The sequence below is a fragment of the Cynoglossus semilaevis genome, chromosome 20, assembly GCF_000523025.1.
Source record: "Cynoglossus semilaevis isolate Cse_v1.0 chromosome 20, Cse_v1.0, whole genome shotgun sequence".
NCBI classification, from domain to species: Eukaryota; Metazoa; Chordata; class Actinopteri; order Pleuronectiformes; family Cynoglossidae; genus Cynoglossus; species Cynoglossus semilaevis.
The window spans coordinates 13,847,287-13,868,446 of NC_024326.1; the positions used below are offsets into that span (position 1 = coordinate 13,847,287).

The following is a 21,160-nucleotide window of genomic DNA, read 5'->3' on the forward strand; positions in this document are numbered from 1 at the left end:
CAGACAGACAGTCAGACAGACAGTCAGTCAGTCAGTCAAAGGTCGGTGACTGAACGGCGACGTGAGAGGAAGTTCATCTGAAGTTTTTCCAGAACCTGAGTCAGAAACAAGTCATAGAAAAAAAATATCTTGTGGTCAAAAAAAAACACAGAACTGGAACAGAGCAGGAGAGCTGTGTCACACGGTCATGTGAGAGGATTAATAAGTTAGGAAAATCAAAGCAAAGCGTAAAGTACCGCATCGTGATTTCCGGACTATTGAGCGCACCTGAATATAAGCCTCACCCACGAAATTTAAAATGAAAAAATGAATTGTACAGATAGAAGGTTTGGTTCAGGGACCAGAGGGACATCAGTCCATGTCCTCCTTCTCTGTGTTGACTTAAATATGTGTCTCCGTGATGATGCTGCAGCTGAGAGCTTCTCCTCCTCAGACGTCTGAGTCTGGTTCTGGTTCTGGTTCTGGTTCTCAGTGACCCAGGACTTTGTTTTTCAGTCTGATGTTCACTTCCTGGAACTGTGGAACTGAGACAGCGGTGATTCCATGATGAAGACTGAGACTCTGATGACTGTTTTTAAGACCGTTTAAGACTCTGAGAGTGTGAGGCCAAGATGCTGTGGCTTCTTTAACCGAGGCTCATAATTAACTGATTAAGACTCACAGCCTGGAGCAGATCCTGGAGCTGCAGCCACAGGAAAACAAGTTGTGATCACACACAACCGTTGGAGAGTGAAGCCAAAAATCCAACTCCATCAACAACTGTTAACACTGGAGGTTCACTGAGCCATTCAATACCTTGACACATGGGTGGCGCTAACAAACTCTAACATTACCAGGGACATTGAGGACAGAGACGTCTGTATGTATTTTAATACATTTAAAGGTTCACCCAGCACAGCAGCTGCAGTCTCTCTTCAGTATAATGTCATATCAACAACAGGGTTTGGAACCAGAGACTGACGTCGTCCCTTACCTTCAATAGATGGAGCCTGGTCCTGAGCAGCGTAGAGCATTTCTTTAAAGGCCTGGAAAAGACAAGCAGAAAAGAAAACAGTCACTTTATCATCTTTGTCACCGTGTTACTGCTTCACCAGAGCTAACGTTAGCTACGACAGTCCTGGTACAGAGAGCAGAGCTAACGTTAGCTACAACAGTCCTAGTACAGACACCAGAGCTAGCGTTAGCTACAACAGTCCTGGTACAAACACCAGAGCTAACGTTAGCAACAACAGTCCTGGTACAGACACCAGAGCTAACGTTAGCTACAACAGTCCTAGTACAGACACCAGAGCTAGCGTTAGCTACAACAGTCCTGGTACAAACACCAGAGCTAACGTTAGCAACAACAGTCCTGGTACAGACACCAGAGCTAACGTTAGCTACGACAGTCCTGGTACAGAGAGCAGAGCTAGCGTTAGCTACAACAGTCCTGGTACAAACACCAGAGCTAACGTTAGCAACAACAGTCCTGGTACAGACACCAGAGCTAACGTTAGCTACAACAGTCCTGGTACGAACACCAGAGCTAACGTTAGCTACAACAGTCCTAGTACAGACACCAGAGCTAGCGTTAGCTACAACAGTCCTGGTACAAACACCAGAGCTAACGTTAGCAACAACAGTCCTGGTACAGACACCAGAGCTAGCGTTAGCTACAACAGTCCATTGTTGTCTGCTGTGTCTCCTCTCAGTGGGTCAACAGTTTCGCTGCAGCTCAGTTCATCTGCTGCCATCAACAGGAACTCAATGAAAATCATTGAGTCTCTCTGACTCCCAGCCAGACGTCAGGACACACACGCTCTTTCTCCCCACGGCTCCAGCTCTGGGGCTGACACTGTCTTCTCTCTGAGTCCCTCACCGCCAACAGGCCGTAAAGAGGCAGCACAACAGTGGGACACAAGGACTCCTGCAGCAACAGAACTGTCTGTCTGTGTGTGTGTGTGTCAAGGTCACATTATAGCTGGCTCACACCGACTGTTGCACCTGAGGCTCTTCCATCTGCACTGCTAAAAATGTTTTCAAGAATTAAACAAGCACGAGAGCGAGAGAGCTAGATAGATATAGAGATAGAGAGAGAGAGAGAGGGGTCAGGGAATCGAACCTTTGATTTTGGTGTGAACATAAAACATGAGATCTGCTTCCCACACTCTCCAAGAGTTCCATGGACGTGCGTGTGTGTGTGTGTGTGTGTGTGTGTGTGTGTGTGTGTTTGGTCAGTAGGTTTGGCTCAGCATGTGCTCAGGCACAAGTTTCCAAAACAAAACACGGGCAGCTCTGTGGGGAGGACAGCAGCTCTGCTTATCCTCCCAGATTATCCTCCCTGTGTCCTTGTCCACTCCACTCCTCACCTTGTTCTACCCCCACCCAACACCAGGAATATTGGACTGGGAAGGTTAAAAAAAGAACCTGATTCCAGATGAGCGATTCAGGATCTAGACCGTCATCATCATTGAACCCCCCCCCAGTGTGATACTAGTCTCAGACTCTGCCCCCCCCCCAGTGTGATCCTAGTCTCAGACTCTGCCCCCCCCCCAGTGTGATCCTAGTCTCAGACTCTGCCCCCCCCCAGTGTGATACTAGTCTCAGACTCTGCCCCCCCCCCAGTGTGATACTAGTCTCAGACTCTGCCCCCCCCCCAGTGTGATCCTAGTCTCAGAGTCTGTTCCATCTGAACATCAGTTCCTAACTCTGGAACAGAAGGATCTACATTTGGAATCACTAGAGAAGAAAGAAAAGAACATGAACATGAACCAACACCAGGAATATTGGACTGGGAACTGGGGAGAAAAAAATCAAGAACTGATGGAGAAGGAGATTGATACGGGATCAGGAAACAACATGTCAAGATATATTGGCGTTTCAATATTTTCTTGTTCCCCTGGTTTGGTCCTAACGCATAAAGACAGGAGATGACAGTGGAAACACCAAAGACCACCGTGCTGTGATACCAGTCAGGTGGTGGTTGATGGTTGGCTGTTCTACCCTCTGAATAAAACAGTTTTTTCTTCTTTTGATGATCTTCTTATTGATGATTAACGATGCCTTCAAAGACATCAGAGAAAGGTGTTTCCATCAAGTTCTGCTCTCAACTCTGAGCGTCACCACCGACCAAACACTCAAGTCTTTCTGGCGAGCTTGTTGGACAAGATAAAACAGTCTGCTGACGTCATCATCGACTGTTGGGTTGTTTTTATCAGCTTCTCTGTGTGCTGCGACTGAAAACAGCAACCATCAGCAAACCAACTTCCCATGAAGCACTGCATTATGTTGACTCAGTAAAACTGTGTTAGACAGAGGTGACATCACAAACACGCTCCAGACATGTCCAGACCAAGGGTAACACACGTTCACCAGTCAGAAGAAGAAGAACAAGACGCATGAAGTGAGGGTAACGTCCAGACCACTGAGCTAACGTTAGCCACAACACTCCTGGAACAGACCCACAGAGCTAACGTTAGCAACAACCCTCCTGGAACAGAACCACAGAGCTAACGTTAGCCACAACACTCCTGGAACAGACCACAGAGCTAACGTTAGCAACAACACTCCTGGAACAGACTAACGGTGTAGCCAGCAGACGACAGGGTTCAGAGGGAAAAGCTTGAACATTAGAGCTGACATTGACTGCAGGGTCGTACACTTCCCGCAGCAGTCAGCAGGGGGCAACATCGCCCCTGCTTGGGCTACAGTGATGTTTCTAAGGAAGACAGAAAGTGTCCAAACATGTCAAGGCAGAACAACACCTTTATATCTTTGACCTGCTACATAGATAAATCACAGACCCTGGTCAGAAGAGACCAGACCAGCATCAAAACCAAAACAGCCTCCGACTCGGCTTCCGTCACGTTACGGCAGCAGCTCCCACAAAAACATGTGGATTTATTTAGCGTTAGTGTCTGACCCAAACACAGCTGCCTTTAAAAAACAACAACATTCACGTTGACGACAAGGTCAGCGTGGCTCAGCAAACCTCCGTGACCTGGAAGCTTCTGCTTGTTCACAGGACTGAAGCTGAGCCCGGCCCCGGGTCAGAACAACAGCCAGGGAGACCGACAAAGCCACATCTGTGTTGTGTTTGAACAGCGTTAGGTCTGGACTGAGCCGACTCAGCATGAAGGTTCTGTAGAAATAAGCAACTTCAAGAGGGGCAGAAGAATCACCAGCATGATGGGAAGAAAGGAAGACAGAACTGAGTCACACACTGACTGATTTAATGGACTATTATTATGACTATTATAACTGGTGCAACTCCTTCACAGCAGATTAGCTGACTGAAAAAATAGGCTGGGAACAAGATAAACATTTACGGTTCACTAATGTATTATAAAAACATTTTTTAAACGCTCATTAGTTGCCAAAAATTGGCAACTTTTAAAGTTTGGAAATAGATCAAAACGAGCTGTCGTGTGATACTCTCTCCGCTACAACTTGTGTAAGTGTGAAATTTCGTCACTCTGGTTTTTTTTCCTTCGAAGTCTTAAGTTAGTGTCGTTCCTCAGAACTCAGAGAGAGCGACAGAAAGAAGAATGTGCTGCAGGCAGGACCACTGGCTGAATGCAGATGAAGAATTACACAGAGAAATGAGAACACACTGCGATAAGTGGAGGAAACAACGCAGAGGTTACTGCTGCTGCTCTCAGGTGGGGGGCGCACTCGCAGAAACAAGCGACATTCCTGTTGTATCTGGACTCGCTAAGAGCAAACAAAAAAAAGCTACACTTCTAGGGCAGCTTATTTATGTGCATACATATTGAGGTGTTCATTCTGGAGTACAGTGTCCAGATTCCTGTTGAGGAGGAGCTGTGAGGAGTCATGAAAAGGTGGCATTGTCCAGACGTGTAGCTAACAATCCTGCTTTAGTAACTTCAAGTTTCTTTTTTTATCATTGTTGTTATATTTGAACTAATAATTTGTGTCACATCATCTAGATACCAATGATGACAGAGGCCGTTCACTCCACAGGATTTAAGTACAAAATAACATTTGTCAGCTATGAAACAATTATAACAACGTAGGTTTATTAACTGAACTGATGCTGCGATAGATTTAAGGGATTTCTGAGCTATTTGTGCTGATTTAAGCTAATTTAAGGGAAGGTGTTTATAAATTATTTTTTAAGCTTTGCCAGATTCGAGCTGTATTGGGTTTTTTAATGCTAGCTATGGTTACTTTGTAATTGTTTTAGGTGACATTTTAGCTTTTGTTTTAGTTTATTTGTGAATTTCTTAAACCTTTTTTTTTAGTTTATTTGTGAATTTCTTAAACGATATTATATATTTTTCTGTTTTTTGCATTTTTGGTTGCTAATATCATCTACCTAACATTTAACTATTTAAAATATTTTATCCATTGTCCACTCATAATGATTTTAGGAAACGATATTAACCATGAAAACATTAAGGGAAGTCTTTGTGAACGAACGCCGGGAACTGCTAATAGCAATTGAGCTAGCTAGTAACAAAACATCGGCATCAGGAGCGTTCCTATACCGCTAAAAAATTGGGGAGAAGGTGGAAGGAATAATTTAAAAAAATTACCGATATAATAAATAAAACGAAGAATACATTGAATGTGTACAATAAAAAAAATTGGGGTTAGTTTGTTTGTGTGAGCTACGGCGCTAACTGGTTAGCCGTGTTAGCAGGTCGAGGCTAACTCACCTCATACTGGATGTACTGTTTTCTCCACTCCGGGGTGATGTGAGCGGATAGATGCTCCGTGAACTTCATCGCTGCTCCTGATGCCGCTCTTGTTCTTCTTCTTCTTCTCCTCCTCTCCCTTGTCGTCCTGCTGCTGACCTCAGCTCGGCTGCTGTGCTCGGTTGTTATCTACGTTTTTACAGTCTCTAGCGTTTATTATTTAACCACCCAGAGATGCTACAGCGCTAAGCTAACGGATGCTGCCGTCTCCTGCATTTCAGTCCGTGTGTATTCAACACGACTCTCCGTCGCGTCCGTCTCATGTGCGATGTTTTTTTGTTTTTTTTTTCTGACTTCTGCGGTATAAACAGCATGAACCGCGTCGACAGTGACAGCCTTCTTCCTCCTCCTCCTCTAACACCACCCGTAAACCACCCTCCTCTCTCTCTCTCTTTCTTCCTCTCTGTCCGTCTCTCTACCTCTGCTGCATTCAGGTGCGGTGGGAAACGTCAAAGTCTGTTTGTCTAAGGAGAAGGAGAACTGCAACACGGCGTTTTTTCCGGTGGGTGGAGCTGTGGGCGTGACATTATTCACACACGACGCCTGTAAACCCAGAGAAACGAACAGGATTTAGGAGTCACGGCGGAACCTCACCCTGGTTCACCTTGCCTTGTTTTCAGCCCCAAAATGTGTTAAAAAATATAACGAGATCCCAGTGATTCCTTCAACGGATCACCTACACAAACCCTCACAGTCACAAGATCAAGATCAGTGCAAAGAACACCCAGCAGGTGGCAGTGATGTGATGGGGATTCAACCAGTGTCTGAATGAGTTGGGGAAATTCAACTCATTACCTTTTTTAACAGAACGTCAGAGGTTTTGAACGCAGAGAAAGACGCCTCTGTGTTCCGCTGATTTCCATTCAAACACACGTTCTACAGCCAACAGACGGCGCCTCTGTTGGTCAATCAGTGGCTATCACGTCCATTCATGTACTATCTGAGACCTTGATCACTGCTCAGGTATTCAGACTGATCAGCTGCCTCACGTGAGGTCAAGGTGCACGAAGGGTCAGTCGACCGATTCCCCTGGAGTTGACTCGTTCGATCGATCGCAGTATTATTTTCCGCCCTTTATTTTCATCCATCTTTCACTCCCCGTCTTCGGACCCTCTCCTGAGGATACATGGTCTCTGTGACGAGTACCAGCGTGAGCTGGTACACTTAAAAGGATCAAAGCCTGAGGTTCCTTTGTGTTAAGTCACTCGCGTTTGTTCTCACCGACCATTTAGTTTGAGTTTGAGTTTGAGTTTTCTTTAACCCTGTAATCTGAGGAGGTGGAAAACCAACCACGGTCAGATGGTCACTGACCGTGTGCGCCCCCTGCTGTGTGACAAATCAGCTGCCAGGTGAACATAAAGGACAAGTAAACGTTTTTAAACCGTTTACATCACAGCCAACAGAAAGTCTGATTCACTGACACCTCATTCACTGTCCTTACCTCGCTCGGTGACCCGACGCTACCACTAGAGGCAGTATTTCGTATGGTGTAGTATTTTAAATCGGTCATCTTTGGTGCACACGTCACTGCAGCAGAGTTCTTGTGAACAATTCTATGGTTTGTAAAGAAAATAAAGTTCAATACGGGTTCAAATGGAGTCGATTTAGATGAATATAAAAATATAATAAATATAATATATATAAAATATATAATAACAAATAAATAAGCGTCAGCGTGACGTGACGACACTGCGTTAATTATTAGTGAAGAAATGATGACGCAATAATAAAATGGAACCACACTAAGACAACACAAATCTGCTCCAGCTTCACCGACTCACTGCTAATCCCATCACAGCACCTGAACGCTGCATGGAGCCGTGACGTCACCAGCCACCCCGAGGAGGGGAAGACGTTTTTCCTGCTTGGCTGCTTAGTGCAGGGACTGAGCAGCGAACACACACACAAACACACACACGCACACAGAGAGAGAGAGAGAGACACGTCTGTTTCGCTCGACCAGATTCTGCACTGATTGAACCTTTACTTTTCGTCTTCTTCTGACCTGACGACCACGACAGCTGGTGATTCTAACAGCCTCCAGCAGTGGGCAGCACAGAGCCTCTTCTCACTCACGTCTGCCTCTCACTGTTACTGTTACTTTGTATTTTATCTTCTGTTTCACTGACGTCAAAGACCGGAAGCTGTTTCATCAGTTTTTGAACGACGTGCTCCAAATTCACGGCTCCTTTAAATATTATGTCGGAATTATTTTATTACATATATAAAAAAAGTCAACATTAGAATTCTGCCGGCGTGGAATTGTTGTTGTGTTTACACCATTACACCAAGTATACTGCCATCTAGTGGCTTTACAGCGCCTTACACCCCAACTTTTTTTTTTAAGTGTTTTTTTTTTTCTTTTCTTTTTTTCCTCTACTGCTGCAGTGTAAATGCCTGACAAACAGCGGCTCTGGTGAAGAGGACCAGGGAGTCTGAGACGCCTCTACCCCGGACAACGACACAGCCCAGGGACAGATTCTAATCTGCTGTATATCAGTCAACATCTAACCACAGAAGAACAGATTTTTTTTTGTAAATGCCTGAAGGGAGGGTCGACATCTGCAGGTCTTTTTGTCGCATTATTTTGTTCTCCTCCATCCATCCCGGAGCTCATCACCTCCTCCTCCATCACCTCCTCCTCCATCACCTCCTCCCCAACAAAAATGAAAAGCACCAGATTAAAAGATCACCTTCATTTTCATTATCACCAAATAAAATAAAATGAATGCGTTTGGATTTATTCACCTGGACAGTGGGGGCGGGCGGTGTGTGATAAATACGCGCAAAGAGAAGGGGGGAGGAGGAGGACGTGACGTCATCATGCAGACAGAGACGTTCACTCTCCCTGTTCGTCCTTGACATGATTCTCTGTTGCCTTCTGATTCACACGTACACCGCTGACACCCAGCTGAGGCTGATGATGATGATGATGATGATGATGCTGCAGCGCCAACTGTGGTGCTGGGTGGTATCACAGTCACCTGAGTTAAAGCAGTTCTGTCAGATGTTCTCACTCAACATTAGAGAAGTTACAAAACAAAACTTAACAAATGAGTCCCGACATAAAGCCCACAGAGAAGCAGTAGTTAAAGTATTTACTCTTCTATAAAAACACTCGATACCATTTAATAACGTATTTCTGTCCTTTTCTGCTGTGGCCGGACTGAAGACTGACCTGCAGACCGCAGTCCAGGTCTGAAGACCGTCACACTGGACAGGCAGTCTACGTTACTGTCAACAAAACCTCTTAAATTTAAAAGTATTTACTCTTCTATAAAAACACTCGATACCATTTAATAACGTATTTCTGTCCTTTTCTGTTTTGTCAGCTGCTATACCAATACTGAACAGCAGAGGGCAGCATTTCCTTTTGTTTGTCCAATCAGACTTCAGACCGATGTTCAAACACACAAACAAACACAGAGAGCGTTAATTAAAGTTGAAATAGTACTTCATTAGCAGACGTCGGTGAAGCTAGCTGCTAACTTCCACACAGGAACGTCCGAACAAACAGGTTCTCTGAGCGTGTGTTCAGCGCCTGACACACCGGTGTGAGGGCGTGAAGTCGGGGCGGAGTTTGAGGAAGTTCTCCGTCACGGAGCTCAGACATTTGACAGGAGTCAGAAACATTCCTCAGGTCAGATCTAGAACGTTCTCCCATCACCAACACGGACCGGTCACTGTTATATCAGAATTAGCTCATGCTAACACACCTACCGTACCTCGACAGTTTTGTGTTTTGTTTTTTTTGTCATATAACCATTTTCATTTTGTAATTTGTTGCTTTTGTAGTTTTAAAGTAACATTTAGTTCTTGTTTAACGTTATTTAACTTTGTGATGTTTTTTTGTTTTAGTGCTAACTTTTACACGTTGTTGAACGCGTTTTAAGCGGGGTTTAGCTAACGTGCTGCTATTTAGGCTAACTCTAAAATGTATTGTATATTAAGAAAGTTTTAACTGTATAATAAATAGCTGTTAGTTTTAGGTGTACTTTAGTGAAGTTTTAGTTTCTGTCCTTTAGACACTTTTCACCAGTTATCGTCGTTGTTGAGTCATCCGTGGCTAACTCGGTCTTCTTCGTTGGTCTTACGTCGGTCCAGCCTCTACGTGATGGTTTATCTGGAGCGCAGACCTTTTAAGAATAGACACAAATCTGCTTAGGTGCGTGTGCGCAGTGAGCGGACAGGAGATTAGTGCGCACTCCGATTGGAGACGCCCGGTCTCGGTTCTGGCTCAGACTCGTGTGTCCTCCCGTCTCTTGTCACGGAGGACAGTGTGGACACAGAGTTTGGACACATTGGACAGCTTTTACGCACACACGGGTGTCAGAGACGGAGCAGCCGGAAACCGGAGCTGCTGTCGTGATGTTTGACACCAAACCGCACTCAAGAAGATCCAGAAAAGTTCGGCTGAACTTCAGCGACTGACGGGAACAGACGTCAGATGGCGGAAGACCGTGAGCTTCAAGATGCGTGTGAATTTGTTAAAGGTCAGTTCATGGCTGTGCTTCTCAATCTGTGGGGCGTGTAACACGGGGTGTACTTGGGCTGCCTCGACTGTTGGGAAGGAAAATCCGATTCCCGTCAAGATTGAAGTTCGCCCAGATTTTACGGAGAGACTTGACGTGGAACTGATGGACAGAAAATGTTAACGTGTCTGTTTCTTTTCTTACAGACCGTCTGTATTTCGTCAGTGTTGATGTGAAGCCACAGACCACGGCCAACACCGTGTTCTTCAGCACAGACCAAGAGTTTGTCTACGACAGGTGATTACGTTCTGCTAATGGCTAATGGCTAACCTTTAGATTTTTTTTTTTTGTGAAAATGTTCTGTTATATTGTTTGGCTCATGGTCAGATTTTTTTTTGAGGTTTTCTGTTACTGTTATCTAGGTTGTGATTATATGTCAGTCACTGGACGACTTAACTTAACTTAGCTAACCAGCTTGGATTAATAAGTTAGAGGAAGGTCGACATGAGATCAGCAGCTGGGCTCTGGTGATCGTCGCTCCTGTCCCGCTGATCTGACGCTGCTGATCTGACGCTGCTGATCTGCTGCTGCTGATCTGCTGCTGCTGATCTGCTGCTGCACTGGTTGAAGCTCCTGAAGGCAGCACTCCAGGTCCTGGGTCCTGGGTTCTCTGTACTGCAGTACAGTGAGGCGTCCAAAAACACAAACTGATGAAATCAGGTTTATTTTGATCTAAGAACCCGGCGCTGCCTCGTCATCATGTAAGCTGTGTGTGTGTGTGTGTGTGTTTGTGTTACAGTTTCTATGAGGACTTCGGTCCCCTCAACCTCGCCGTGCTGTACAGATACTGCAGCAAAGTCAACAGGAAGCTGACGGTGGGTCACATTGACTGCCCTTTGACCTCAACACACCACAGTCGCACCATGAATACAACCACAAACCTGATCAATAACCCTGTCTGTATGGTACACGGGCCACGCGGTGGTGCAGTGGTTAATGCTAATCCAATCCAACATGACTCTGATTGGCCATCGTTGATTTGTAGAAGCATTGACGAATGAACCCGTGGTAACAGTACCGTTAAAACAACATCGGACGAAAGATCGGAAAAACCCGTGGACAATAAACCTCGTTATAATTAAACCTCGTTATAATTAAACCTCGTTATAATCACAGCCTCATTGGTCATCTTGAGTTGTCGTCCTACTGGACAGTGGACGTCACTGATTGTCCACTGAATTTTCCCACATGGTGCTGTCATACCGTCTGATCTGGACTCTGGTCTCAGTCCTTCACCTGGTCCAGGAAGAGGCTGGTCCACTTCACCTCCCATGACCAGAGGAAGAAAGCCAACGCTGCCTTCCTGATCGGTGCCTACGCGGTAAATATCCTGCAGCCCTGTCCCATCTGTCCCCTGTCCATCTCCCTGTACTCTACTGACCGCGTCCTCCTGTCTGCAGGTCATCCACCTGAAGAAGAGTCCAGAAGAGGCCTACAGGATTCTGGTCTCAGGAAAGAACGCAGGTTTCCTGCCCTTCAGGTGGGTAGTTCGACTCCACTGGTCACATGGTCATTGGCTGTAGGTCTCGTCAGCTTGGTTGCTTCTCAAATGGTGGGGCGGGCCCCCCTGGGGGGACGTGAGGTATAATAACTGGTTTAAGGGAGTCGTTATTAGACAGTGAAAACAGAACCTTCACCACAAACACCAACTCCTCAGACATGTTTCTGATGTTTGTTAGTTTGTTTAGGCTCCTCCCCCTCGTCCCACTCCTCCTCCTGCTGAGGTGACTGACTGTTTGTCTCCTGCAGGGACGCAGCAGCAGGAGCGTCTACCTTCAACCTCTCTGTACTTCACTGCCTACAAGCTGTACACAAGGTAGGAACGCCAGCGACCGCGAGAAGTGACGTTGTAAAAACGACCGTTGACTTTTCAGCCGTGACGTTTGTCTCCCCGTCTGGTCGTTTCAGTCACTGCAGCTCAGTTTCCTGGACTTTGAAAACTTCAGTGTTGATGAATACGAACACTTTGAGGTGAGAACGACGAGACGACGTCAAGAGTCCGTCTTTCCTGACGTCGTTGTCGTGACCTTTGAACCAAAGTTCTCCTGTTCTTCTGCAGCGTGTGGAAAACGGAGACATGAACTGGATCGTTCCAGGGAAGGTGCTGGCCTTCAGCAGCCCCCACCACCGCAGTCAGACGGAGAACGGTGAGTCGGAACCACGGGACGTTGTATTTGTTTTATTATTATTATTATTATTTGTTTTAATTATGACTGAATCAACAAAAGGTTCAAAACACTGGGTTTGACAATGGCTGGTTGGTTAGCGTTAGCTGGATTAGCCCCTCCCATATGTTCTCATTGGTTCAGACCCTAATACTTGTGACCTCGTTGGCATCGATTGGATAAAGGTTGATGTTGGGAAGAAGTGCATTGTGGGACTTTTAGAAGATCTGCTGCTTCCTCAACTTCACAGTGCCAACACTAGATGTCACTAATTTGCTCATTCGCCTGCAGGCTACCCCCTCCACGCCCCCGAAGCCTACGTTCCGTACTTCTGCCAAAACCAGGTCACGGCCGTGGTGCGTTTGAACAGGAAGTTGTACGACAGCCGGCGTTTTGAGAGAGCCGGACTGGACCACCATGATTTCTTCTTCCTGGACGGCACCACGCCCTCTGACATCATCGTGAGGCGCTTCCTGCACGTGTGTGAAAGTTCAGGTGGAGCCGTGGCCGTTCACTGTAAAGGTGGGCGTGGCTTCATGGACTGGAGTTTAAGAATTGTTTTTGTTCCACTGAACCCCTGTCTCTGCCCAATCACAGCTGGCCTGGGTCGTACGGGCACTCTCATTGGCTGCTACCTGATGAAACACTTCCGCTTCACTGCAGCTGAAGCCATAGCCTGGATCAGAATCTGCCGACCTGGATCCATCATCGGTGCTCAGCAGAACTTCCTAGAAGAGTGAGTCTGAGTCCAGACGGTCGTTAGCATTTAGCCTCATTAGCTGCAGGTGGCGCTAACAGCCAGGTCAGATGTCACTTCAGGTCAAGGTCAGTGGTGTGGTCCGCAGCTGAAGACCAGCACCGTCTGAGCTGTAGATCACACTGACCTCAGCTGTCTTCTGATTGGAGAACTCCAGCCAATGAGGTGATGGGTGGTCCAACAGAGGGGCGTGGCCTGTCATGGTAGGAGACCTCCCCCCCATCTAACATGTGAAGCTAAAGGAGCTAACGTAGCTTGTTTCTCAATCTGGGCTGACCACAGTGGGAGGGTCAAGGGTCAGGTGGTCCGTCCTGAGGGTCAAGGGTCAGGTGGTCCATCCTGACGTTGACCTCTGGTGTGTGTTTGTAGGAAACAGTGCAGTCTGTGGGTGCAGGGCGACGTCTACCGCTCCAAACAGAAACTGCTTCAGCAGAGACTGTGTCGACGGCAGCAGCAGCAGCAGTTACAGCAGCAGCAGTTACAGCCTCAGCAGCATCAGCTTCTTCTTCTTCTTCTTCCTGGTTCTGACCCGGACCAGGGGACGACAGAACCCGTCTCCCGTCTGGTCACCAGCATGGATGGCCTGTCAATCAAAGCCACGCTGCACGAATCCTGCAGCATGGACACGAGGTAAATGGAACAACGTTGGTTTGGCGCCCCCCTCCGTTCAGCATGTACATTGCACCCAAAACTTCTTTATTTTGTGTATTTTGTGTGTAGAGCAAAAACGAAAAAAGCAGCCTGCCGGACCAGGGGACGACAGAACCCGTCTCCCGTCTGGTCACCAGCATGGATGGCCTGTCAATCAAAACCACTCTGCACAAATCCTGCAGCATGGACGAGGTAAACGGATTGGCTTTGGCGCCCCCTTCCGTTCAGCATGTACATTGCACCCAAAACTTCTTTATTTTGTGTGTAGAGCAAAAAAGAAAAAAGCAGCCTGAGCCAAGGAGACAGACTGAGAGAACTGAAAGGAAAGAGATCAGTGTTGTCGTCTTCAGGGTAACACCACACACACACAGATTTGTCATTGTCTTCATGGACCTTCATCATCGTCATCATCGTATTGTCTCCATGGACCTTCATCATCGTCATCATCGTCACTGTGTCTCGTCTCGTCTCCAGACTAAACCTGTCGACGACGTCACACACTCCCGCCCGCGTTCCCTTTGTCTCCCACATCAGGAGGTGAGTGTTCCCTGTCCTCAGTCCCTGTCCTCAGTCCCTGTCCTCAGTCCCTGTCCTCAGTCCCTGTCCTCAGTCCCTGTCCTCAGTCCCTGTCCTCAGTCCCTGTCCTCAGAGACACACTAGACAAGTGCAGCAAGGAAGGACAGACTTTTCTGGACTCGAACCCTCGGTTCATAGAGACTCTGATCGACAGTTAGGTCTGAATGAACCACTGAGACCTGATCAGGTTCTAGTCCATATAGTGACAGTTCAGACCTGATCAGGTTCTAGTCCATATAGACTGAAGAGATTTGACCTTTGACCCGAGGACGCTGAGACATGACATCACATGGAACTATGTTTGACTTGGACTTAGACTTGAACAGTCACACTGAGGACTGGGGGACAACTGTCCTCACTCACCCTCCGTCTCCGTCTCCGTCCTCAGGCCGTTCAGTCTGCTGTCCTCCAGTACGTCCACAGACAGGATCGGTTCCTGCTGCTCCAAGAACTTCTCGTCCCAGTGACGGCGTCCTCTCAACACCAGGAACTAATTATTATTGAGAACTGTTGGTACCATGGACGTAGTACCAGGAGCTACAGACCACACCAGGAACCAAAGAAACAGATGACCCTAAATGACCCCTGTTACACATGACTACCAGATATGGTGCGCCACCTACAGGATAAGGAAAAGATTTAAAGTCAACACTAGTCTGTGTTTTTTTTGTTTTTTTTTTATTTTAAATGAAGAATAAATCAGTACATTTTCTTCCACTGTCTCTGAATTCTTTGGTTAAAGTTTCCTCGGATATAACAAGTAAAAAAAAAAAAAAAATTTGGAAGAAGACGAAAAAAAACCAGTTGTTTTTATCACAGATGTTTTTGTTTCTGTTTGATTGACAGCTGCCTGAGCTGAGTTTATAAACCATCGTCTGGTCCGAGGAAATGTTTTAAATAAAATTCTAAACTTGGGGGTCAGATACTTGGGGTCAAGTGTGCTGACCCGGGGTCAAACCTGTGAAGAAGCCGCAGAGCTGACGATGTCTCGGAGAACGTCCACCTGAAAGACAAGGTGCAGCGGTGCCTGAGGTTTGGTGTCGTCCAGTCTGAGTCCAGACCCGTGGTCCACCCGTGTCCCGCCTCTTACCTGGTCCCCACCTCCAACATTCAGGTTCTCCACAAGATAAACCGTCACCCGTCCCTGTCCGTCTCCGACCAGGACGCAGTGAGACTGTGGCGTGAACAGAAGCGAGGTCATGGTTCCTCCGGGGGCAGCGGGCTGCACAATGATCGGGTCCAGACTGAGGAGGAGACAAAGGACGGGTCACAGAGGGACAGAGGAGGAGAGTGAAGGACGTCTTCTGTCCTCAGTCTGACTCACGTGCTCCAGTTCAGGTCCCAGATCTCCAGCTGTCCTTCATTCACCGCCCCAAACACGGCGGCCCACCGCGGGGACCACTGGACGTCACAGACGGCCCTCTGAGCTGAAGTGAAACTGATCACAGGTCGGAGCTGGTCCTGCTGCCACAGCTGGATGGTCCAATCAGAGGAGCAGCTCAGGAAGACGTCAGGACTGAGGGGACACCAGGACACGCAGGTCACCGGACACTGAAACCAGAGACGGGGGTGAGGTTGGTCCTCGGCTGACGGCAGAAAGTGGACTTTGGTTTTGGTGGCGTTCTTACAAAGTGTTTCCTGAACGTCTCCAGAACCTGCTGAGTGTTGGAGCAGGAGCACTTGTGGACCAGACCGTCCCACGTACCCGCCAGGTACAGACCGGTGTCCTGAGGAGAGACAAGAAGACGGCGTCCACCATGATGCTCAAGGACAACAACGGTCGGGTCGGGCCGGACCTCACGCTGACCAACTTACCGTTGGGTGGAAGTCAAAGCACAGAGCCGGGGTCAGAGGTGAGAGGACGCTCTCCGTCTTCTTTCCTCCCGTCTTCTTTTTCACATTATTCACCTTCTGGAGTTTCATCAGGTCTGTGACCAAAGACAGTCCAACGGAAAGGACTTCAAGTCAACACAAATCACTGGGTTTGGTTTTGACCAAACATAGAACTGGTCACCGTGGAAACGCATTTGACCAACGACAAAAAAATAATATACAAGTTACCTTAACAACCATAACAACCTGGACCATGATAAAAAAGTGTTTACTCTATCACATTAAAATCTCTGATTTTCTCCATGGACTTTGGTCTGAACTAAAATCTCTGATTTTCTCCATGGACTTTGGTCTGAACTAAAATCTCTGATTTTCTCCATGGACTTTGGTCTGAACTAAAATCTCTGATTTTCTCCATGGACTTTGGTCTGAACTAAAATCTCTGATTTTCTCCATGGACTTTGGTCTGAACTAAAATCTCTGATTTTCTCCATGGACTTTGGTCTGAACTAAAATCTCTGATTTTCTCCATGGACTTTGGTCTGAACTAAAATCTCTGATTTTCTCCATGGACTTTGGTCTGAACTAAAATCTCTGATTTTCTCCATGGACTTTGGTCTGAACTAAAGTGTAAAGTGCCTCAGCGGGGCGAGGGTTCAGCACCTATACAGTCCAGGCCGTTGTTGAACACGAACCACCTGCTGATCCTGCCGTCGGCAGAGGCGGAGACGAGCACTTCCTGTTTGTCCTCCCCTGTGAAGCTCAGCTCCTGCTGAGTCCACCTGAGCTGCCACACAGGTCCTGAGTGTTTGTTAGGACACTCACTGTACACACAGACACAGACAGACATGAGGACTCAGAACCAGTGACTGGACCAGGTCCAACTCACAGCTTTGACTACATTTTCAGTAACAAACCAACCTGTCACCGACCCACCTGCTGCTGATCACTCCTGACTCCTGGTTCTGAAGGTTTTGCACGTTGTAGACAGCGATGGTTCCGTCACTCATCCCCACAGCCAGCTGACCGGGGCAGTGGGCCGAGAAGTCCAGTGCGGTCACGGCCCTGTGGCAGTGGACCACTCGTTCGGGCCACTGTGGAGCAGAACACAACACCTCAGCTGCAACAACGTCCCGGCCCAAGATCAGGAGGATCAGCAGGTCTTACTGTGGGGTTTTTGAGGGACCAGCAGCAAATCAGTCCTGGTTCCACACCAGTGGAGTCCAGTTCACCATAACCCACAGCCAGGATGTCCTGCAGGGACAGACAGACACCAGAGATAACGTTAGCTACAACAGTCCTGGGACAGACACCAGAGCTAACGTTAGCTTCAACAGTCCTGGTACAGACACCAGAGCTATTGTTAGCTACGACAGTCCTGGTACAGACACCAGAGCTATTGTTAGCTACGACAGTCCTGGTACAGACCCCAGAGCTAACGTTAGCTTCAACAGTCCTGGTACAGACACCAGAGCTAACGCTAGCTACGACAGTCCTGGTACAGACACCAGAGCTAACGTTAGCTTCAACAGTCCTGGTACAGACACCAGAGCTATTGTTAGCTACGACAGTCCTGGTACAGACCCCAGAGCTAACGTTAGCTTCAACAGTCCTGGTACAGACACCAGAGCTATTGTTAGCTACGACAGTCCTGGTACAGACACCAGAGCTAACGTTAGCTACTACAGTCCTGGTACAGACACCAGAGCTAACGCTAGCTTCAACAGTCCTGGCACTATAGAGCTAACGCTAAAGGACAAATTAATAACTAACACTTGTCCACCAGGAGTTTTAAAACTTTGAGTCACCTGGTTCTTCTTGTTCCAGGCCATGCAGCTGACACGGCGCCCCCTGGTGAGCTCACAGCTGAAAGCCCACAGATGCTGCAGAGCTGGAGACGGTCTGCTGTCTGTGTCCTCCTCGTCCTCCTTCAGCTCCATGGTCCCAGGTTGTTGGTCTGGTGTGGACAAGATGGTCGTGGTCATGAAAACAGAAACTCGTTCTCTGACGGCGACCGACTCCAAAGCTGCGAGTCGTTCAAACCTGCTACGACAGGCAGCTGTCTGTACGCTGCCAGCAGTGGTTGGAAGGTGTTTCCCATGATGCTCCTCTCCATCACCAGAAGTGAATGGTGGAATCTGTCCGACTGCATGATGAGCTGCAGGTCTGACTCCGTCTTCACGCTGCTGCAGACGTCCACGTCCTTCAGAGAGCTGGAGGCGCTAGCTGAGACACAGAGACAGGCTAACTGTTAGCTCGTCTTTACAGACGACAGACGACGTCCTCTTCAGGTCCAGGGTCTGTGGTCATTACCTGTGCTGGCCATGCTGACCATGGACGCGCTCCTGTCCACACCTCTGCTCCCGTCCACCGCAGAATCTGGACACTTGGACGTCTCCGCGTCTGAGCTCGGCTCGGCTTCTTCTCTGTCTGAAGCGTTGAGAGAGTCGTACATGTCCCAGGCCGTGACTGCCGCGGCTGTGGACGACAGACATCGGAAGACCAGCCTCAGCTCTGAGCACACGGTCTCGGCTCAGTTTAACCCCCTAGTGGACAGATGAGGACCTTACACCTCACCCAGTCACCAACTTTGTTTTTAGACTTTTTTAACCAACGTCGTCTTCATTCAGCTGACGTCACTGGAGAGACAGTGTGTTCAAAAACCTAAAACTGTATCAACGTACGACTGAATCATTGTTACTAGGTTACCATGGTTACTTACCTGTAAATTCAACCCCTCCCCCAAATAAAGAAAAGGAGACCAATCCAAACCTGCGTCCACCGTGATCACGGCGTCACTCTGGACGTGTTTGTTCTTCAGAGCTCCACTCAGAGTCTGCACAGATCGCTCCAGGAACTTGTCACTGCCCATCCTGTTCCTGCACACCTCAGAGTACCGTTTGTTCCTGTCCCTGAGAACAGACCAGGCTGCAGTCACCAAACCAGTCAGGGTGAGGTCACTGAGGACAGTTCCAGGAACTGTTTTCTGCACTTAAACTGCTCCGTCTGGAACCTTCACTCACATGACGGCAGCAGCGTCATCGGCGTCCGCAGACACGGCGGTGCAGGGTTGGTCCAGCAGTGAAATGGTGTCTGTCTCACAGACAAAGACATCGATGATGTCTTTCAACATGTCCTCAGTCACATGTTTGTCCCCCGTGTCTCTTTTCACCTGCACATCTGTAAAAAAAAAAAAACGTGTTTTCAAAGTTCACCACTAGGGGGAGCCCTTAAAGGACGTAGTGCTGCCTCTGTACCATCGCATTAGTTCGGTAGATTTTTGGTAAAATGTTTGTCCTTTATTTAAGCTGTTTACAAAATGTATGGTTTGAAAACAAATAAAAAAACTATAGAAAATAAACCAAATATAAAATGCCGATTTGACATGAAGATTCACGAACTACCGATTACGAACCTGGGACGGTGATGATCACGTCTCGTCTGGAAAACGTTTCTTCAATCTCCTCGTTCACCGACTCGATGGTGGACTGGCTGGAAATTCTGCTGCTTCCCAAAACTGACCTGAGAACAGATGGACAACAACATTCACCTCTCGGTTCAGGTAGAACTGATTCAGGTACCGTTTACTGCAGTGAAACTGCACATCATGAGGTTCCGGTTCTGGTTCTGGTACAGTACCACAGACTAGTGACACTGGTACCGTCCCTGGTACCGTCCCTGGTAGCACAGTGTACCTGGAGAAGGGCACGGTGAGGCTGCCCGAGGCTGCCGTCTGCTCCGACACTGATCCTGGAGCAGCAGACACTTCCTCCATGTAGAACCTGCAGCTCCTGGCCTGTGCTGCCCCTGGATCTGCCTGCAGCAGAGGCCGAGGTGTGACGTCATGACCTTCTTCATCAAACACCTGCAGACCGTGAGCAACAGGAGGAGAAAAAAACAAACAAACAGCAGAGTCTCGAGTCTAAATGTCCAGTTTGAACTAAAAGTTAGCCGGGGGGGGGGCGGAGTGGGGGGGGTGCTCACCCGGAGCTCAGGCTCAGACTCCAGCTGCTTCTTCTCCAGAACTTTGCTGGCAGCGGTCAGACTGAAGCGCCTCCTGCTGGACAGATCCACTACACTCTGAGTTTGGCTGCGCGTGGTCGCGTGCGTGTGTCTGCTTCCACTGCTGCTCTCCTTCATACCACGTGACTTCGACAAAGTCACAGCTCTCGAAGACCTGACACACACACACACACACACACGGTGTATTTTTCCACAGCTCAAAGCCGAAGGACTGTGTTAGAAAAACTAAAAACTCCACTCACGGTCTCAGCAGCAGTGCGCGTCTCTCCGACATCCTGCTTTTGTTTACGTTCATGTACTGTTACCGTAGCAACAAGACGTCACGGTTGGCGGCACACTTTCTTCCCGCCGCTACGTCAAAGCCCCGCCCCTTACCGAAGGCTGTTCGACTGAGAAGTGAATCTCCTGAAGTATGTTTTAAACGTAACAGATAAATGAAGACATAAAAAATTTTTAAAAATAAAAATTAAAAATGTTGGTTGGTTTACACCGACGTGAAAAAATTCCCCCACACACACACACATCGTCCAAAATATTGAAAAATCTTAAAGATTTTGTTTGTGCTATTAAAGCTTTGGAGTAATAAAAAAAATGTTTCTGACCCGTGACGTCACACAGCCCCCCCCCCAAAAAACACACCAAGTTCAGTTCAGTCCCAGAACACACCAAGTTCAGTTCGGTCCCATTTAGACATTAAAAGTTACAAACCCAACATCAAATCGTCATAAATAAACGACATCATTGACTGTGAGCTGCTGCCCCCTGCTGGAGACAACTGAGGTGAAGTATTTGAAACACATCAGGTTTTTTTTTTTTTTTCTTCAAACATTTATTTGATCCAATTCTTTGGAATGTAATAGTCAGTGATGAGAGTCTGAGACAGGAACCCAGGAGTCCGGTTCTGGTTCCGGTTCTGGTTCTGGT

The 21,160-nt window shown here is 47.7% G+C and overlaps 3 protein-coding genes and 2 long non-coding RNA genes across 11 annotated transcripts in view; 2 read left to right on the forward strand and 3 right to left on the reverse strand.

Annotated features, from left to right (window-relative positions):
• LOC103396762 (xenotropic and polytropic retrovirus receptor 1 homolog) overlaps positions 1–6,139 on the reverse strand; it is a 13,779-nt gene extending 7,640 nt beyond the window's left edge. The window contains exons 1-2 of the mRNA XM_008334983.3: positions 5,661–6,139; positions 974–1,025 (exon numbers count right to left, since the gene is read on the reverse strand). Of these exons, the coding sequence (XP_008333205.1) occupies positions 974–1,025; positions 5,661–5,729 (121 nt within the window). The 5' untranslated portion in view covers positions 5,730–6,139. The remainder of the gene's footprint in view (positions 1–973; positions 1,026–5,660) is intronic.
• Positions 4,745–5,654, reverse strand: LOC112488713 (uncharacterized). The gene is made up of 2 exons (XR_003053088.1): positions 5,266–5,654; positions 4,745–5,231 (listed from the first exon to the last, which is right to left on the reverse strand). It is a non-coding gene; the product is annotated as an uncharacterized LOC112488713 (long non-coding RNA).
• A 1,965-nt stretch (positions 6,140–8,104) lies between the features above and the next one.
• dnai4 (dynein axonemal intermediate chain 4) lies at positions 8,105–20,684 on the reverse strand. 6 transcript variants are annotated; one of them, XM_025052479.1, is made up of 19 exons: positions 20,479–20,684; positions 20,198–20,390; positions 19,909–20,078; positions 19,629–19,735; positions 19,237–19,393; positions 18,986–19,125; positions 18,527–18,691; positions 18,257–18,439; positions 18,022–18,170; positions 17,381–17,467; positions 17,150–17,307; positions 16,877–17,037; positions 16,196–16,308; positions 16,009–16,107; positions 15,705–15,931; positions 15,339–15,624; positions 14,744–14,999; positions 8,448–8,683; positions 8,105–8,349 (listed from the first exon to the last, which is right to left on the reverse strand). In XM_025052479.1, the coding sequence occupies exons 1-17, from the start codon at positions 20,529–20,531 to the stop codon at positions 14,979–14,981; spliced, it is 2,469 nt and encodes an 822-aa protein (XP_024908247.1). In that variant the 5' UTR covers positions 20,532–20,684; the 3' UTR covers positions 8,105–8,349; positions 8,448–8,683; positions 14,744–14,978. The 6 variants fall into 6 exon arrangements, with proteins under 6 accessions (XP_024908247.1, XP_024908246.1, XP_024908248.1 ...); XM_025052478.1 differs by having other exon boundaries at positions 8,105–8,352; XM_025052480.1 differs by having other exon boundaries at positions 8,105–8,683; positions 15,339–15,383; positions 15,471–15,624; positions 20,479–20,683.
• LOC103396810 (dual specificity protein phosphatase CDC14AB-like) lies at positions 8,868–13,887 on the forward strand. 2 transcript variants are annotated; one of them, XM_008335044.3, is made up of 11 exons: positions 8,868–10,192; positions 10,378–10,468; positions 10,971–11,046; positions 11,460–11,552; positions 11,632–11,711; positions 11,981–12,047; positions 12,140–12,202; positions 12,291–12,378; positions 12,688–12,918; positions 12,994–13,132; positions 13,523–13,887. In XM_008335044.3, the coding sequence occupies exons 1-11, from the start codon at positions 10,147–10,149 to the stop codon at positions 13,785–13,787; spliced, it is 1,239 nt and encodes a 412-aa protein (XP_008333266.1). In that variant the 5' UTR covers positions 8,868–10,146; the 3' UTR covers positions 13,788–13,887. The 2 variants fall into 2 exon arrangements, with proteins under 2 accessions (XP_008333266.1, XP_024908249.1); XM_025052481.1 differs by having other exon boundaries at positions 12,688–13,132.
• On the forward strand, positions 13,904–14,323 carry LOC103396763 (uncharacterized). Its single transcript, XR_523403.2, has 3 exons — positions 13,904–13,996; positions 14,073–14,155; positions 14,279–14,323. It is a non-coding gene; the product is annotated as an uncharacterized LOC103396763 (long non-coding RNA).
• Positions 20,685–21,160: the final 476 nt, after the last annotated feature.

What these genes read in the sequence shown, in the direction of transcription:
- LOC103396810 (XM_025052481.1), top strand. Translation starts at nt 10,147, where the DNA reads ATGGCGGAAGACCGTGAGCTTCAAGATGCGTGTGAATTTGTTAAAG. An exon ending in CAAGAGTTTGTCTACGACAG is followed by an intron (nt 10,469 to 10,970) that starts GTGATTACGTTC and finishes TTTGTGTTACAG; the next exon opens with TTTCTATGAGGACTTCGGTC. An exon ending in TCCTGATCGGTGCCTACGCG is followed by an intron (nt 11,553 to 11,631) that starts GTAAATATCCTG and finishes TCCTGTCTGCAG; the next exon opens with GTCATCCACCTGAAGAAGAG.
- dnai4 (XM_025052479.1), bottom strand. Translation starts at nt 20,531, where the DNA reads ATGAACGTAAACAAAAGCAGGATGTCGGAGAGACGCGCACTGCTGCTG. An exon ending in AGTCTGAGCCTGAGCTCCGG is followed by an intron (nt 20,079 to 20,197) that starts GTGAGCACCCCC and finishes CACGGTCTGCAG; the next exon opens with GTGTTTGATGAAGAAGGTCA. An exon ending in CCTGGAACAAGAAGAACCAG is followed by an intron (nt 17,468 to 18,021) that starts GTGACTCAAAGT and finishes CTGTCCCTGCAG; the next exon opens with GACATCCTGGCTGTGGGTTA.